At 45.1% G+C, this 18,743-nt stretch overlaps 1 protein-coding gene across 1 annotated transcript in view; it reads right to left on the reverse strand.

Annotated features, from left to right (window-relative positions):
- LOC119466439 (transmembrane protein 214) overlaps window positions 1-11,098 on the reverse strand; it is a 33,271-nt gene extending 22,173 nt beyond the window's left edge. Inside the window, exons 1-6 of the mRNA XM_037726951.2 lie at window positions 10,841-11,098; window positions 6,567-6,730; window positions 5,213-5,372; window positions 2,756-2,994; window positions 1,184-1,289; window positions 292-635 (exon numbers count right to left, since the gene is read on the reverse strand). Coding sequence (XP_037582879.1) covers window positions 292-635; window positions 1,184-1,289; window positions 2,756-2,994; window positions 5,213-5,372; window positions 6,567-6,730; window positions 10,841-10,994 — 1,167 coding nt within the window. The 5' untranslated portion in view covers window positions 10,995-11,098. The remainder of the gene's footprint in view (window positions 1-291; window positions 636-1,183; window positions 1,290-2,755; window positions 2,995-5,212; window positions 5,373-6,566; window positions 6,731-10,840) is intronic.
- Window positions 11,099-18,743: the final 7,645 nt, after the last annotated feature.

The raw sequence follows: 18,743 nt of genomic DNA on the forward strand, positions 1-18,743 counted from the left end.
TATGTAACTACAGCAGCTCACTTCTCCGATATCAGGGTGCACATACTACCATAGTTTTTCTGTTTTTTTTTCTGGACGAACCGGGCAAGCAACAATGCCAAGTCATAATAATGAAGTAATGCAATCCAAGAGGAGCAATCATTGTGGAAAATTTTAGTGCCAGCAATGCATCAGTAAGTGCAAAACATGCTTTTAAGGTAGTTAGAATGAAAAAGACCGGTCACTGTACTTGACAAAAGAAGCATCTATTATTAACAGTAGTACAGCAGTGGATGTCAAGTGTGCACTCACCTCAGCATTCAGCTGAGCTGAGCCAGTACCGAGCCGACGCAGGTACGAGGGGAAGTAGGCACTGCGGCTAGCTTCAGCCGCATAACACAGATCACGCATCCGCGGATACAACTGGTCGCGCAGGGCACGCTCCCGCTCTGGCGATAGCGGCAGGCGGCCTCCAACGCCGTACACGGCGTCCAGCAACGGGAAGAGAGACCGCACGCCAAGATTACAGGCACGGCCGGCGTTTGCATCTCCATTCTTTGAAGCCGGGTGGCGAGAGAGCAGCGTCGACAAGAAGTCGATGGCATACGGCGCGTACGCCCGCGTCCCCACCACCGGCATCAGCAGTTCCAGCCACACTGCACATTAGAAAGCTTCGTAAGGAAACAAATAACTTCCAGGCTCCTTGCGATTGCTAAACAAAAAAGTTGGACAAAATGAAAACATGGACACAAGATGAAACGAAGACAAAGACAAGCGCTAGTCTTCATCTTCGTTTCTTCTTGTGTCCATGTTTTGCTGCACTATTCAGATACCATTCCAGGATGAGAGAAAGAGCCACACCACCTTCCATAAGTTTAAGCAAGCAAAGAAGGTTGGGCTAGATTCCAACTAGCCAACTTTCTAACCAACTAGCTGAACTTTCTGTCACGTTAGGTTAGCTTGTTTTGAATTGGTGCACCCTGCAAAGGTTTTACTAAAGCGCAAATGCTGCAAAAGGATGAACAAGTGCCACCTATGCCCGTTCAACTTTTTGTTATGTCCATATTTTTAGTAAAGTCTCAGTAACTTCTTAATGTATTTGCCATGTTCAACTTTTTTAGGAAAGTCTTGGCGGATCATCTTCACACCAATCAAGGCTTGCTATTGGGCAGAGGCCGCAGAAAAATGCTACGTAGCGACTGACCAGCCAGTCCTGCACCAAGGCTGGACAGTCCTGCCTGGGAGGCAGCCCAGAGCAGAGTCAGGCATGCCATGGGACGTCCCTGGTGCTGAGATCGCAGGTTCTTCAGCTGCAAGGACGAAAAACAGACAGTCAAGTAGAACACCAAGTTCGTATCTTGGGGCTCGTTAGAGCTCAGTTTTGACACAAAGGCCTCAGCAACGCTTTTTTACCAGTATAGATTACCTAACATGTCAGTCATATCCACCAGCACTTCTTTCCTACGAAGTTGATGATAAGTTCAAGTACGGTTGAATACTATTTAGGTGTTTCCTTTAAGAATCAGCCATACTATATATGTACGCAACAGTAAAGAAAAGCATCAATAGTTATACAGTTGAACCCTGTTATAATGAAGTTGCGTGCAACATTAAAATAGCACATTTGTTATATCCCATGGCTGTTGCACGCTAATATCAGTAAGAAACGTCTTTGTTTACTTTGTTTTATCCGAGTTCGCTACATCGAGGTACGTTTGAATGTAATTTCGTAGAGCAAAGTGGCTGCAGCGTTTCCATGACTCGAACTGATATTGCAAGCACTAAGGCAGAGCCATTGCAGTAGGTGAACATGAACATAAAGCCAAAGGCACCAGCACTGACAATGCTACAGATGCTGCTGTAATCAGTGCACGTTTGCTGAACACTAAAATTCCACATAATGGCACAAGCAGCATGTGGAAAGCGCATGTACAAATCAGCTCCCTCTGAAGGTATACAGAAAACCCAACACCACAGAGTTCCTAGTGCCACCTTGTGGAAGCAGCTGCAACTAAAAGCATGCTGGCAAGTGGTGCATCACGCTTGTCAGCAGCTCTCAGTGAAAAGAATGTCAACCCAGAAAGACCTAACCTTAAGAATTGCTATAACCATAGACTGGATGAAGCAAAGGCAAAACAAAACGAAAAGTTGGCTTGCAAAACACCATCAAATTAGTGCCATACTATACAGGTACACTACACAATATGAGTTCCCAGTGCTATCACGTGTGAATAGCTGCAGCTAGGAGGAAACTGGCAAGTCATCCTTGCAGTGAGGAAGGAAATTAGGAGTGAGCATGTCATCACACATCCAGCCTTTGCAAGCCAAGTCTCCATAAAGCCTTCATCTTTCCTCTCTCCTATGCCACCAAAAGTCAGCCCACCACGGGACCTTAGAGTCTCAGCTGAGCTCAACAAACTCAACCCAGTATGTTTGGTTTCCAGTAGGTTTTAATCGGTGCATTGTTCTTCTAGTGCTTTGCCAACCACATTGTGGACATTTTATCCCAATATGCTAGTGCAACTTTTAATATACATTTATCTTTGTCACAACATGCAAGTGCAGCTGCCACATGTTACAGTTCTACCTGCTGTCTTTATGGAAGAGCATGTGCAGAGCGCAGTGGTGGGAGACACCAAAACATACTGTAGAGAACATACTGTACAGTATGTACAGCAGTTCAATATGTACAGTATGTGCACACTGAAGATACTGTAAAGAACATGTTAATACTAGACATGTGGCATGCCAATGGTACAACAGCAATGATCAGCACCTTTGGTAAGGCATTTGTGACTATGTGCGGGTGTCTCGAAGCGAGCAGCTGCAGGCAGACCAGGAAGCCAACTACACTGCTGCTGCCGTTATTTTGGCCACCAGAGGGGGCCGCCAGTGCCTGCAGGGCTCCATTTAGGCAGTGGTCCCAGAGGAGGGAGCGAGCATCGTCAGTGGTTCCAGCTACCACATCCTCCAGTTGACGGCGTACCTCTGCCTGCAGCTCATTTAGGGGAAACCCTGCACGTGAATGCATGGCATTTCATAAGAAACACACAGATGGAGGAAAACTGTGAGGAGAAAGCCCAATGCAGACTGACAAACAATGTGCCCAAGAAAGCAAGAAATGCATGTTTCACTGAAAACAAGGCAAGGCAGGGAGGTTACCAAGATGTATACCCGTGAACAAAAGTATACAGAACACAGGGTCACCGGAAAAACTAAATTTCTTGGTCATTAAGATACATAAGCTGAAATTGATGAGTGTACTGGAAATTTTGCAATGCCAAGCTTGAACTGCAGTCTTTAATTTCGTGTTACATTCACAGGCAGAGGAGAAAATCAGTTTTATCGCGCAATCCCTGGGCCGTATACTTTTTCCTCACGGGTGTACATCCAGTTGACGTATGTCCGGATTTTCAGTCGTTAGACTGAAAATAAAAGTGTCCAATATACCAGAGAGCATTAAAGGAGGGCTGATATGATATTTCGGACTTTTAATTATCTTTAGTTAAATAAAAATATAAGCCCTTTACAGCCTGGAACGAAATTGTGGCAAGTGTCAGAATGGCCTAAATAATAAACTATAATACTCGTTTCCATGAAGAAGTCTCTATTTTGGTACTTAGAAGGAGGGTGCATCATGAAAACGTTATACACAGGCTCGGTCCATTCCTGTGGTCACTGAGCCTGCCGCACGCCAGTGCAGGCGAAAGAAATGCGTGAAGCACTACTGCTTATCTAGGAGCAATGTCGTCATGACGTCGGCAAATTTTGCTCTGTGCTTTGATGTCACAATAATGCCCATGACTCCAGGCACAGCCTTGCAAGCACAAGGTTGGCATCAAACTAAAATATCTTGTAAGCATTTTCCAATCTTCAAAATTCATCCTTTGAAAATACATATCAGTACTCTTTCAAGAAAATGCTTCATCGTGGTTACTGTTCACAGAAGCAACTAGACAGCATTTTGGGACTTTCACAGCACTCGTGAAAAGGGGATACACAAAGTTCTGAATTTAAAACTTCATTACTTCCGAGAGTGCAGGAAAACTACATCAGGAAAACAGAAAAGGCTTCAGAATGTACAGTATGAACTAGCCCAATCCTTTATTTTGAATATTTATTATACCCGTGTCACACGGGCGTTTCGAAGGCCTTCCAACCGATAGTCAGTTGACTCAAAGGTCAAGTTCGAACTGCTACACGAGCGGTTTCGAAGGCCGTCGAGTCAATAGTCTATCGAGTCAACGGAGCACTCCACAACTCTATCGAAATCTCAATGGCCTTTGAGCTACGGAAGCGGAAACAGCGCGAACATGCCCTCTCGTTCACAGTGTGCTCGTACTCATGGTTAGAAAAAACAAATCGAACCAAAATGCTCTAAAAACACTATATATGAGTGTTATTGATTATTCAATAAAGTATTTTTACCACTTGACATGTGTAAACTGTACATACTCTCGACAACAGCGACGTGCTTGTGTTCATTCGTTTCTCCATGTTGTCTAGTACACTCTCCCTCTACTCAATGTGCTGCCGGCTGCCGTCATATCGCCGCCATTTCGCCGTATAAACAAACATAAAACAAATTATAGTGATTATTCTCAACAGCGTCAACGTAAACCATTGATTGAGAATAGGTGAATCCATGTACTAAAGTTCACCTGAAAGCAATGCATAGGTTTTAGCCCAGCATCTCATTCTGGACAAGGCTCCCGCACAAGGCCAAGGTATCAAACAAGCTACATTTTGCTTGTGGCTTACAGAGTAAGTGCCACATAATGTCTTTTCCCAGTCAGGCAAGTTGCTATCAACTTCCTCGCCTACAGGTTTTCCACTTGCACTACAAGCCCACAGCATGTGCTATAATGGAAGCATTTGAAAACCTCAAATGACAGGCCAATGCACAAGCCGAAACAAACGTAAACATACTGAGTGCACACAACTGCGTCAACAAGCAACTATCAGAAGTTATGAGAGCACAACGAAAGACATGCAGGGCAAGCAACACCATTGAATAAAAGTAGCCTCAGATCTTACACAAAGAGGTCAACAATACGATATCTCAGCAATGCTATAACAGAGGGTCAATGCCCACATAATTAAAGTCCATGTTGTTAGTGTGGCCATGTGTTCTGGGCATCATGTATTTTGTTATAAACTAGAGAACTATGCAGGTTGCATCCCTTTTGACTGTAAACCCAAACAGCACCACAAGTGGGTAACACAAACATACCAACTGGTCGTCCTTCAAAGGGGGGCTGGGACTCAGCAGAGGGTGCCCCGTCTAGCTGGCTGTTCAGGTAGAACACCAGGTCCTTGGCCCACAAAAGAGGATTTGTCGGGAAGCGCAACCGGTCCTCTAACACCAGCTGAGAGACCTCAGAAGCTGACACCTGAGAAGGTATCAATGCACAGGCTGTAGGATTTGGCAAACTGACTCAATTTGTGCAATCAATTTATAGGCTTCTTTAGCTTCAGTCGATGCACACTGAAACTTTGTAATTTCTGGGCTGTTAAAAAGACTCCAAACACTACCACAAGTACTTCGTGCTTTTCATGCAAATCGATAGTTCAGTCTTTTTAAGCTCAAGACTGCCACAACATCTTTAAAACAGGCACAATTTTATGACAGCAAGAATATGACAACAGTGCTCATTTTGTAACTTTCTCCTAATTAATTTGAGTTAAAACTCATCTCACGATCATGCTACACTAGCACACAATGAGGCACTTTCATTTCCCTACTTCACGCCTAAATCATAATGCAAGATGACACAAACTAGCTAGTCACATCTGCTTGCAGTTGATCATACAGTGTACAGAAAAAAAAATGTCACAATGCAACCTTCATAACTTCATAACATAGCTTCATAACATAGCTTTTTCTTAGCTAAGTAAGCTGCAAGATGACAACTATGGTAACATTTCACATGCATCCATACTATATTTCACTGGAGTGAAAGCTACAGAGTATGCTCTGGTGCTCAAAACAACCAAAGACACTGTGACACCAAGGGAGATGACGTTAAGTTCATGTAAAGTCTGCAACTTTATGAAGGCGATCATGGGAGAGCCCAACTGAAATTTATTTCAGCACTCCCCAGTGGATGCCCTTGGGTGATGCTGGAACGAGATTAAGCTAGCTTCTCGTTCTCTATGGCTGTTGCATTTCAGTCATTACACCTCTGAGAAGGGCAAGGTTAACTAAATTTGCTTGACCTTAAAAAAATTGGCAACTCTAGATTTGCATAATTGTGCTCCTGATTGGCTAACACCTGCTGAAGCATGTGCTCTTATGCTAAAGTATGTGAAACAGATTGTACATAGCTCGTAACCCATTACTAATAAAGCCCATGACAAGGTATAGCATAGCTAGACTAGTCCTCAGAAAATTAGTCGACAAGAGTTGCAATGTGGGCTTGCTGGTGTGGCATCGTAATGTATTCTTGTAGTACATGTGGGAACACAACTGCAAGCAAACACAAAAAAGACAAGTTTCCGTGTGCATGTATTTGTGTTTTTGTGTGTCTTTTGTTATTACTTGCACTACTAGAACACCTTACGAAGCCTTCACAAGCTCTGAGCACCTGTTTCAGCAGGGCACTGAGGCTTGTGGACCGCTGTGCGCCGGCTTCCTTTGTCTTCTTCTTTGGTGGCTTCTTAGCCGGCTTGGGAGGAGGGGCAGCGGGCTTCTTCTGCTCCTCCTTCTCTTGAAGGGCTTCGTACAGGGTGGTGCTCTCCTTCAGCGGGGCTGCACTTGCGCAACAGGGAGCAGGTGTTGAATTAGACAGTTCCTTCCATCATCTCATTTTAGACAAACAATGTCACTGACAGTCAGGTGACGCCAAAGAAAAGTAGAAGGGAATAGTAATGCTTCAAGTGCAGTGGACAAGTCACTTTCGTAACTTCTTTAGGTACCACACTCCAATAAAATAATTTGAACCAATTGGGACTTAACTTGTCCCGATATAATAATCGTCATCCATCATGCGAGTTTTTCCTTTCTTAATGCTGTGCGCCCAGTACTTTCAGGCAGGGCTTAAAGTCTCCCTTCATTGGAGGGAGGGGGGGGCCCTAATATAGCAGCGACCAGTGCATGTGTGTGTGTGTGTGTGTGTGTGTGTGTGTGTGTGTGTGTGTGTATATATATATATATCAGTGAAGCATTAAATAATCATAAATTGAAAAATTGGCAAGTTAGAATTGCCCTGCACAAGGCACCTACTGGTAATAAAAATCACTTCCAGCATTTTTCAAATGGGTGCTGCAGTGCTACAGTTTACTCGCTGAGGGGGGGGGGGGGGGGGGGGGCAGCCCCTCTTTAAAATATTGAGGTGGGTCTGGGCCCCCCCTGACTTTAAGCACTGCTTTCAGGTCACAAACAGCATGTATGTATTACTGTGGGCAGAATCTTGAATTCTTGACAGAAACATAGCAGGCCCCGAGTGTTAAAAAAAGAAAATGCACACAAGACAAAATTAGTTAATTTCTGTGGTTTTACATGCCAAAACCACAATCTGATTATGAGATATGCCATAGTAGGGGACTCTGGATTAATTTTCACAACTTATGCTTCTTTAACATGCACGCAATGCATGGCACATGAGTGTTATCTCATTCCACCCTTATGCAGCCACAGCAGCCGGGATAGAAATCACGACCTCAGCAGCACAACACCATAGCCGCTCTACTACCGCGGTAGATTGCACAAGACAGATGGCGATTACTGTTAGGGGCCAAGACCCTGACGTTGTAAAAAGAGAGTTTTTTGGAGGGAGCGAAAGTTGGAAGTTTTCACATGAAAGTTTTTAGAAGTTGAGAGAAAGTTGGAGAGAACACAACATAGGATTACTGTAACACCATGCCTTACTGTGGGAGCTGGCACCAACGTCTAAGTCATAGTTGCAGCTTTTTTTTACCTCCTCCTCAAAGATGTACGATGTCGTCCATTGTTAAAGGGAACACATGAGTGCAGAGCATGCGCAAGTTTTCCTTTCTGACAAGTGTGCAATCGCCAAGCTTTGCAGCAGACAACTTGTGGTTGGTGGCATCCTTCTAGACACTGGTGCAGTGCACTGACATGGCTTTTGCAGCTAAAGCACCAGCAGAGTGAGAACCGCATATTAGAGTGTTGCCCTTCAACAGTGAGCTTAACTGTACATGTTTGGAACCCAATTAATAAACTTCAACTTCCAAAAGAGGAAATGATTCCACGACTGCAGAAAAAGACTGACCAGAGCCCCTGATAAGACACTGATGCTATAACACCTTGCCACTTTTCAGTTGGACAATGTATCCAATACACCAGAGTGTCTTACGTGTGCTGAAGAAATTTAAAGGCCACACATTGATTACTCATTCCTAAAGAATATCCCCTCATCAGCTGTTATTGGCCATGTTGCTTTGCCCTAGGAAGCCGACAAGGCTGGATTAACCAAAATTCCTGTTTTAATTATGTAGCTTCAATATGGATTAACAACGCAGAGGACCAAGGTTGAGATTTTGGTTAAATTAACCAGCATTTTTAATAATCAAAATTACATGTACCACAAGTAAACTGCACCATCCATGGATATTATACTGTGCTATATGCTCACGAATATAAATATTCAACTGAGCTTTCAGTGTGTTCGACACCTCCACTCTTCGCCAGTGCAGCAGAAGAAGAATGCCTCATCAAACTTCATATAACATATTGAATGCGATGAAAGTTGACAGCAAATGACAAGCCACTACACCTCTTTATATCCCTGACACCAAGATTGCCAGAACTGTGAGAATTGGTTGGACAACTGCTTCATTTCATTTATCCACCTAAATGTTCCATCGCTTGCCCCAGCTGTTCTCAGCTCATGCTATACAAACTAACACTGGGCACCAATTTTTTAAAGTGAAGATTTCATTTTCTTTCCCCAGCCCCCCTTCTGTTTGCATGGACAGCTGTATGGCCAAGTAAACTAGGGCTAATCCGACAGACATTCTAATTAAATATAGTGACTTCGAGGGCTGATCCTGATACCACTGCAAAGGTATGTTTTTGCGAAGGCTTTAATGTGGTTTGTAACACGTGCCGATCTTAGCGGCAGTGCGTTGACTGCACCCACATGCCTTATAGTATTAACCAATAGGGCTAACCAATAAGTGTCCACTGCAGCACATCTCAGAAGGTCCACTGGGAAGCTATCTCCCGACATTGATAATCGTCCTCCAATGGCTTTTCCTCAACTTTTTTATCACTCAAATAAGGATATCTAATATGCACGTCAAAAGAAACAAATTCTGCCTCTGTTGCAGTACTTCGCCAGCCACTAATGAAAGTGTGCTCTATTGTTTCAGGCTTTGTGTGGAGATCACATGTGGCAGCCAGTAGTGTCAAAGCATGATGCAAAGAACCTGTAAGACTAAACAAGTTCACTGCTTCATCACCTATCACGGGCCAACATAATAAAATTTGGTCACGGCAAACTATTCCATGCCAACATAGCTCTCCAGTAACCCCACGGGACTGCACCATTATTGCTGTCATTGCATTAAAGCATTTGTAGTATTATTTAGCAATATTTTGACTCTGCAGTGCCTGCTAACCTTCAGCTATGTCACTGCAAAGAAAAAGGGGTCAACAAAATTAAAGTTTCTCAGACAGGCCAGCCAACATTCTTGTATACAAAGATATCCTTGTCAAATGTAATCTTCTCATCCTTTGCGTGTTAATCTTATCTGTTAAGTGGTGGTGGCAACTTACAAAAGAAGACACTGGTCCTTTTTTTTTTCCATTCTTTTAAGATAGCCACAGGGTCCTGTTTGAGTTGGTCAGTGACCTGATTCTTCAATTAATGAAAACAGTGTCTGCAAGTGCTTTAATTTGCTCCTTACAGTAGTGTGGAGCATCCTGACATCAAGAAATTGAGCACTTGTGCATCAGAAAAGCCAGAATGTAGGTCAAAGCAGAAATAGGGCAAGTTCACGACTTCTAGCAAGAAATGAGGAGGAAACTGACAAGGATATGCTTCTTTCTGAAAAGTTCAAGCATCACACCACCGAACTCTATCCTTTTCAAAAGCTTGCCATCTTTGTGTGCTCATAGCCTTTCGAAATACACATACACAAATAGATGTAAAAAAATATAGTGGAACACTTACACCAAAAGAAATAAAGCGAATCGGGAGGGAAAGAGTAGGTGACTTTTAGAAACGTTGACGTACATTTGAGATCATTCTTCACCCCCGGTTTTGCTTTTTCTTTTTTCACCGTTCACTTTTTCATGATCTCTTGTAATGCGAAACACATAATTACGTGATCCCTTTGACGTACATCGCCGAATCTCGCCCCGAAATGTCAAGTAGCACTTGTAAACAACATTGACTGTCAAAGCACTTGTATGTCGTCCAGTCGAAAACCTGATTGTAGACTCTGTCACCTGATTGTAAAATCCGATTTAGGTTCTGTCATCGCTCACTGCATGTAAGGTGCCGCAGAAAAATATGGGATCGATAATTATGAAGTTCATTGAGGCGTTTACCGCGTTTCGGAAGTACGTTTCTCCCGCATTTTTCTTTAGCAGAAGCACATCATTCGCAGCGGACATCGACTGCATCTGTCATCGCTCTGTTGAGTTGGTTTAGGAAATCTGCGACTGCATCGATCACAGCGGCAAGCCGTAGCAGTTTACGCAACTCTGAGTGACCGATCCCACGGGAAGTCGCAGCACGCAGCGCTCTACACTACGCTATGCACCTAAGCGACCCGCCGGAGCGCTGATTGAATTTGTGCGCAGCGCTCAGCAGGAGGTCGCCGTGGCACCGGCCAGCGCGGCCGTCGCGTGGAAGTCGTCCGCACACACACGTGGGTGACGTGGACTCACCTAGGGGCTCGATTCGCGGCATGTTCTCGGCCAGCTTCTTCTTCTGGGCTTTGGACATCTTGACGTCGCCGGCACCGACGCCGCCCGTCGACGTCGACTTATTCTTGCTCGACTTGCCGCTTACGACCTGCCACTGACCCGCGGACGAAGACATTTTTGTGCGACGAGCTCTTTCAGGAACACACGCAGAATCAAAACCAGAAGAGCAACACCGCCGAACTGAAGACGAGCGGCGGTGGCCGGATAAACATGTTGCCAGCAGAAGCTGCAAAACCGGCAATCGAACCGAGAAATGCGCTCTCTCTGGTTTCTTTAGCCTCCGACAGCCGGCGCAAGGGTCGATGCGCGCGCTTCCGCAAACGCGCGTTGGCGAAAAGCGAACCGTTCGCTTGCCCTCGCATGATTGGCCATAAATGCCGCTTGACGAAAGCACAATTCTGATCAATCACACGAGAACAAGCGAACAGTTCAATTTCCAAACCGTTGTAAGATCGCGCCACAGATTTCCTTCGTTCATGGCTGCATAATAAGTCGACTCCTGTTAATTGGATTCTAGCGGGATAGCAAGATTTGGTCGAATTATCCGAAAGGTCGAATTAACAAACGGCAGCAACATGAACGAATTCAAATATTTTTTTTATTACTCGAGGCAGTCTGCAATGTTTTTTTTTTTTTTTTTTTTTTTGCTTAGTGCTTTTGAAGCGCGACTCTATCCGGTGTGCGGTGACGAGCGCCGACATTTTAAACTCTGCCTCAGCGTTGACCTGAAAGTAAAATTAAAGTTATGAAAGTCTGAAAATAACAGTAAAGAAAAAGTAATGTAATACAGCTTCACACCTAAGAAAGCAGTAGCGCTGTCTGCAGAATTTCTTGTTTTTCAAGCCTTAGTAACCGCTGCGCTCATGAGGAGACGCAACCGAACGGCACGCTTTCGCGTTCTAACTACACGAGTGTTTCTTCGTTAGCAATGCATGGTTTCTCGCGGGGACATTCTAGCGAGTTCGAATTATGGAGAAGTCGTATTAATGAGAGTCGACTGTATACACTATATTCGACTCTCACTATATTCGCTACTTAAGAGACAGGAAGAGAGCGGTGTGGATCAGAGAGCAAATGGGGATAACCGATATTCTAATTGACATTAACAGAAAAAATTGGAGCTGGGCAATCCATGTAATGCGTAGATTGGATAACTGGTGGATTGTATTTACAGAATGGATACCAAGAGAAGGGAAGCGCAGTCGAGGACGGCAGCAAACTAGGTGGGCTGATGAAGTTAGGAAATTTGTAGCGCAGGGAGAGGCCTTCGTCCTGCAGTGGACATAAATATAGGCTGATGATTATATTCACTAGTACACTATATTCGACTTAGTACACTATAGTAGAGGCGCATAGCCACCAATAATAATCATAATCTTTTTTGCACGTTTTACTGCTTTACAAGGTGTAAGAGCGAGGTAAGCGTTTAACAAAGACGGAAGCGTACACAGTTAGGCTGATTGGCTCATGACTTGAGCAGAAACAGCGCAAAGAAACGGGACGAAATGGACAAAGACAATTTCTTTCTCGCATTTGCCCGAGCGTCGTGGGCATGCGTGAGTTGCTAGAGAAACATCTGCATGGAGACTTTTACTGGAGAGTTTTGCGAGATCTTGGGACTTTTTGTTGGGAACTTTTGGCTTCCGTAATTTTTTTTATTATGTGTGTTTGCCTATAGGTATACTACGGAAGACGGCACGCTTATTTGCTCCCCGAAACGAGGTCATAGCGAAGCGGCAGTTGGTTGTTGTCAGTGGTTGGTCTGTGCCACTGTGGTTGAGGGGGGATACCGAAATTCTCTTAGGACCAGCAGCTGGACAAAGGCAGATATCGAACTCGTACGCAAGTTCTGAAACCTTTATTTCTGTAATGTTTGTCGAAAGATGTGGTTTTGGTCCGCTATAGGGCAATAACAATGTGAATCTACACTCGCCAGAGTCACTAGAGCACACTGTCTCTAGGCCCTTAGCATGCAATGTGCTATATAGTAATTCTGTCATCTCACTTGACGACATTGGTGATGACAGAATTTGCCCAGATCTCGTATATTTAAAGAAATCTTTTGTCGTTCCCGGATTTTAAAAGATAACTATAGTGTTGAGTATCACAATCTTCTTTAGCTTTAGCAACTGTGCGTTTGATTCCGGCTGAGTGAAATTTATAGTCAAAGTTTGCGGGGGTTGCCCAGAAACCCTACAACCAATAAAGTTTATACAGAAGTTGCTTCCAAGTGCCTTCCGTCGTCTGTGATCCCGTGCGCAGTCGGCATTCCACCAGAGACTAAAGGAACCGCTCTTCACAGATTCAACAGCAAATTCAGTTCTTTTTACGGAACCTTTTAATACTGACCCGCCGCGGTGGCTTAGCGGCTATGGTGTTGCGATGCTAAGCACGAGGTCGTAGGATCAAATCCCAGCCGCGGCGGACGCATTTCGATGAGGGCGAAATGCAAGAACGCTCGTGTCCCGTGTGCATAAATTAATGCACACGGGACACGGCACACAATTAATCATAATCAAGTCGTGGTTCTGGCACGTAAAACCCAATAATTTAATTTAATTAATTATTACTGCACAGTCTCAGCTTTGGTATCCACACGCTCTTCATAATTAGAAGCCAAAGCCGATTTTAAGTCATTCTTAAATGTAATATATAGTTTACAAGAACCCGTACATGCGAACCCGAGAATATTATCGGACAAGCAATATAAAACATTATAGAGAGGTGGTCACTGTTAGTGGCAAAGTCCAATGCAGATCAGGATGAAATGAAAGAAACGAACTTGAAAAAAATTACACCATCTTCCCGTAGGGGAGCCCTGAGTAGTATGCGAAGCAGCCATGGGGTCGACTCAAGGTAGTTTTATCAGCTGTATAAACTTGGACATGCAGCAGCACCAGCAACACGCAGAACTGTTGTCGACGCCGTCGGCGTTTTGCCCGCGTTCGCACCGAACGCGCGCGGCGTCGGTGACTGTTGCCGCCGGTGCCTCTGGGGCACCTACCGTCGCGTCTCTAACCTTAGCTGCTTCGCATTATTGCGCGCGGAGCCGCAGGTGTTGCCATTCGTTGCGCAATCCGGAGAGGAGAGGAGCGTCGGAAGGAGAGGAGGAATGCCGAGAGGAGAGGAGATGAGACAAGGAGAGGAGGGGGAGGAGGATGCGCAGTAGGGGTGTGGACGCCGCACGGCGGAGAGAGGGAGGGAGGGAGTGACATAGCCCCGACCATATGATGCTTCGCATCTAAAACTCGGGTCTAAGCCTGAGCAAGTCTGATCTCGAACTCTAGAATTTAGACACAACAGGTGATTTTCTATTGTCCAATCCCACAAGCGTTTCCCGCGTTCGTCAGTCTTAAAACCCCAGCACGTATGATGGGAATTAAAATTCCAACAAAACTTTATCTTTTCGGCATTAAGTTTAGTAATAGCGCAGTCTGCACACCATGTATCCTGTACACCCGATAAACGTATACTATTACTACAGTGTACACTGTACTATTACTATAGAAGAAGGCAAGCAACCTAGTAAACTTATTATATTGAAGTAAAAAAAAAATTGCAGTCAGATGGCATAAGCTGACATGAAATATTTGCCTTGTGACTGATGTTTGTCGTAATAACGAATTCTAGGCCATGGCCTATGGAGGAACAGTCCAAACGGAAAGATCGATAGGTAGTTAAATGAAACGACTGATGAACTGAAATCCAGATTTCTTGTAATGAAATAGTATCTGGAGAGAACTGAGAACCCAGATATAATAAATATGTTGCTGCAGAGTGAATGAATCGGCAATTGCCATGCTTAAAATGTTTTTTTTTTAGAATGTCTTTCTTTAAGAGGCTGTCTTTTATATACTTCTTAATAACTGACTAAAAAATGTGAACTAGTTTTCTTGGACAGAGGGGATCTGGATCGCTTGAGGGATGGCTACCTTGTCACCTGAGACATGCACGTCATCACTGAGGCCTTGCGACTGAGTCTGGCTATTTTCAACGGATGGTCCTGCAATTTGCCCCTCTTGGGACGTAAGAACGGGCGATACTTTTTTGCATTTGATGGGGCGGACGCTCAGAATTGCGGGAAGCTATAATAGTAGTGGACGGTGTGCCAAAAATCTGCGCTATCTGCGCCAGGGGCTCGCTATAGGTTTGAATAAGATGCTCAATATATCCTTTTCCGTGGCGATTCGACCGCATCAGCAATGGATAGAGAAATGAACACGTCCATTGATGCCGGCTGACTGGCTGTGACATCAGTGTATCCTTGCGTTCTAGCTTGTATTTCAGCAATGGCTTCCCTACGACAACAACGTCTTCGTTCGACGAATTCAAGAATTTGCATTTACCATGCCTTTGCAGATTAATTTGAACAATTTGCAGACCGATCTCCGTTGCAAAGGCAATACCTTTCTTCACGGGTTTTGTGGTCGCTAGAATCGTGATCCTCGCCACAATAAGTTCAGCACCGGTGAGCAGATCTTTTTCACGGTATGCCCATAACGCCAGCACTTAAGGCGCTGAAGAGGACGCGGTGAAGAAGGTACCGCCGGAACTGCAGATGCTGGGACTCAGAATTCGATAACATTGTTTGCTTTCTGGAAGACTGATGAAGTCATAAGTTTCTGTACTTTGCTGAAGAGACGTACGCATTTAGACTTTCACGAATATCACGGCGACGCGACGACGGCGGAAATTCGCTGAAGTGCCCATATAATTGCTATCGCAATACTAACAAAATTGTACGAAGCTGGTCGATCTTGACTTCTCGCCACACTCAAGCTAATCTCGCACGCATGTACACACTTCTAATCTAGAAAACGATGAAGGGGCGGTTGTTAGCACATCTCGCAAGTTCCCGACACCGCTTCTTTTTTGTCACTCTCGGGCTGCAGCTTTGTCGGAGGCCCCCCTCGAGAGGTATTGTATACGTAACCTCATTTGCACTTTTCTTTCCTCTCTCTCTCTTTTTTCTAGTTTAGCTACCAACACTGCCATGCTGTCCTTTCACTTCATGGGCGTCCGCAAAGGGGGGATCAAGAATGGGTGGGGGCATTGCACCACTATCTTGGAATTTCCAAGCCATACGAGGCCAAACAGCATTAGCTGGTTTTCAAGATTCAAGCTTCGAGACATGAAAGTTCGGAACGAACATCTTGTATAACACCGTACTTACGTTGCAGAACACGTTTTGTGGTAAATTATAGCACAAGTGTTGTTTGAATGGTCACCTTCAAAATTCTTGAGAGCATGCATGTTAGCACGTACCGCTTGGATGAATGTAGCATTAAATTCAACAGTCATTTTTATCTTCTATAACTATTCGAGATGACCAACAAAGGCAATCACAAAGTAACAAAAATAATCGAACAATAAGTCTAGCTTTCTTGCTTTTTTTGTTTTTGTTTTTTTTGTCAGCGACAGCACCAGGGAAATAGAAGCGTCATCAAAATTTGAAAGACATGCGCAAGTGGATACGATGAAATCGCAGTGGCGCAATAATTAGAAGCATGCTCTGATGTTTTATGCCTACTTCTTGCCAATGTTTGTAACATATGTAGAACACGGCAGCGTTCCTGAAAAAAGTGAATATAGCCCGCGTTGGCGCAATACTAAGGTGGAAACAAGAAGCCGGCAGATCTCACGCCCTGTGGGAATCGATGTTATGCGAAGCAGTGTGCGGGGAGCCTGCCAAGTTAACGAAACGAGCATAGAGCACCAAGATACATGTAGGTGGCTGTTTTATGACCTAAATGACATGCATGTCATGACATTCATGTCGCGAGTCCTCAGGAGTCCCTTTAGCTACGCCTAAGAGACCTTAAGGCGAAAGCCTTAGTCATGCTCAGCACTATGACTTCAACCATCAACCTTCAGCCTTTTCCTTCACTTAATTAGTACCACATCCGAACCCATTCCATTGGTTTTATTGCGATAGCAATTATATGGACACTCAAAAGCAGATTTCTGCCGTCGGCGTCGCCGTCGCCGTCGGCGTCGCCGTCGCCGTCGCCGTCGCCGTGAGGTTCCGTATGACGTCATTTGGAGATGAAATCGTCGCCGCGCGCCGAACGCTGTATGTGCGAGTGAAAGGGCGCGAGGGGCGCGTCTTTCACGGGGAGTGAACGCACGGCGGAGAACAAACGCGCGTTCTGCGCCGTGCTCGCTTAAGGGCTGCAGAATTAGGCGTCTCGTTTCTCCTTTACAATCACCATATATGTAGAGCAAACGCGCCTTCTTCAGACGCGCGAGAGGCCGTGGGGGAGGGGGAAGGAAGGGACGCGACGTTTAGCTGCGGCACCAAGTGCCTATTTATATGAGAGGCTCCAGCAACAGTCACCAACGCCGCACGCATTTAGAGCTAACGCGGGCAAAACGCCGATGGCGTCGACAACAGTTCTGCGTGTTGTTGCTACCAAAGCCGCTCACCTTACTTCGTATGAGATTGCTGTGTTGCTATCGCATTCATTGCTTCGCCCTTAGGGCGAAACTGTGACATTTTTTTTGAGTGTTAATCTTTTTTCGCTTAGTCATTGTCATTTTTGCTAAGCCATGCATGCTCATGACTACGGCTTCTACTGCCATCCTTGAGTGTTCCCTTCACTTAGTAGCCCCATCCGAACCCATTTCAGTGTAACTTTTTGCTGAGCCATTGTCATTTTTGCTGAGTCATGCTCATGAGTCATGACTGACTTTTACCGTCATCCTTTAGTGTTTCCTTCACTTAGTACCCAGGTCATAACCCATTCAGGGTTCTTGAGTGTTAATCTTTTTTGCTGAGTCATTGTCATTTTTGCTGTCATGGTCATGACTATGGCTTCTACCACCATCCTGTAGTGTTTCCTGCACTTAGTACCCACGTCCGAACTCATTTCAGTGGTTTTTGAGTGTTAATATTTTTGTAGCGTTAGCTACACTGGCCTAGCCAAGCCCGTTTCGCGCGGCACATCAAGAGCCGTGCTGCGCATGCGCAAGGATCAGTGATGTCACACGGCTTGCGCACCGGAGCCACCGGAGCCGGCACCTCTCGCGCACTCCGCCGCCGCCGTTGCGCGCGACTCACCGCCGCCGGTCTGCGCATTCCAGAGGAGTGACGTCGTAGCCGTGGTAGACGCACTGGCGCCGGCGCGCGCTCGCTGTGCAGTCGCCGTCTGACACTGCGCTGGAGCCGCTGCGCTTCTGACTGGCGTTTGCCAGTGTGGTATAGTCATGGAGAAGGAGAGCGCAAATGCTGCTCAACAGCGCAGAAGAACGGAGAAGCTTGACTCATAAGAATAATCTTATCTTAAGAATAATCTTAAGAATAAGCTAAGAATAATCAGCTGAATTAACCTTTGCTAACGCTACGTATATCCTGGCATAGCCGAGCTAAGCCACTGCAACTTTTTTTTTACTGAGTCATTGTCATTTTCGGCGGCTGTTTCATGACCTACATGACACGCATGTCATGACAGTCATGTCATAACCTATCATTTATGTTCGCCATACACTCTTGTCATACTATGCCAATTTTGGTACCTACCAAGTTTATGAAACGACCATGAGAGCACCAAGATGTAGGCAGCTGTTTCATGACCTACATGACACAGATGTCATGATATGCATGTCATGACCTATGATTTATGTTCGTCATACACTCTTGTCATACTGTGCCAATTTTGGTAAATACCAAGTTAACGAAACGACCATGAGAGCACCAAGACGTAGGCGGCTAGATAGATATACTGTCAAAGTGGCAAATGTTCAGCAAGAAAGGCTTCGCATTTAAAATATTATCCGGCTGCAACTGCGTATGTGGCGGCTACGCGCGGTCGCGCGGCCGTTATCTTGAGAGCGATCTGCGTTGGGGCACTCTAGGTAGGTCGGC

The sequence above is a fragment of the Dermacentor silvarum genome, chromosome 10, assembly GCF_013339745.2.
Source record: "Dermacentor silvarum isolate Dsil-2018 chromosome 10, BIME_Dsil_1.4, whole genome shotgun sequence".
Lineage (NCBI taxonomy): Eukaryota > Metazoa > Arthropoda > Arachnida > Ixodida > Ixodidae > Dermacentor > Dermacentor silvarum.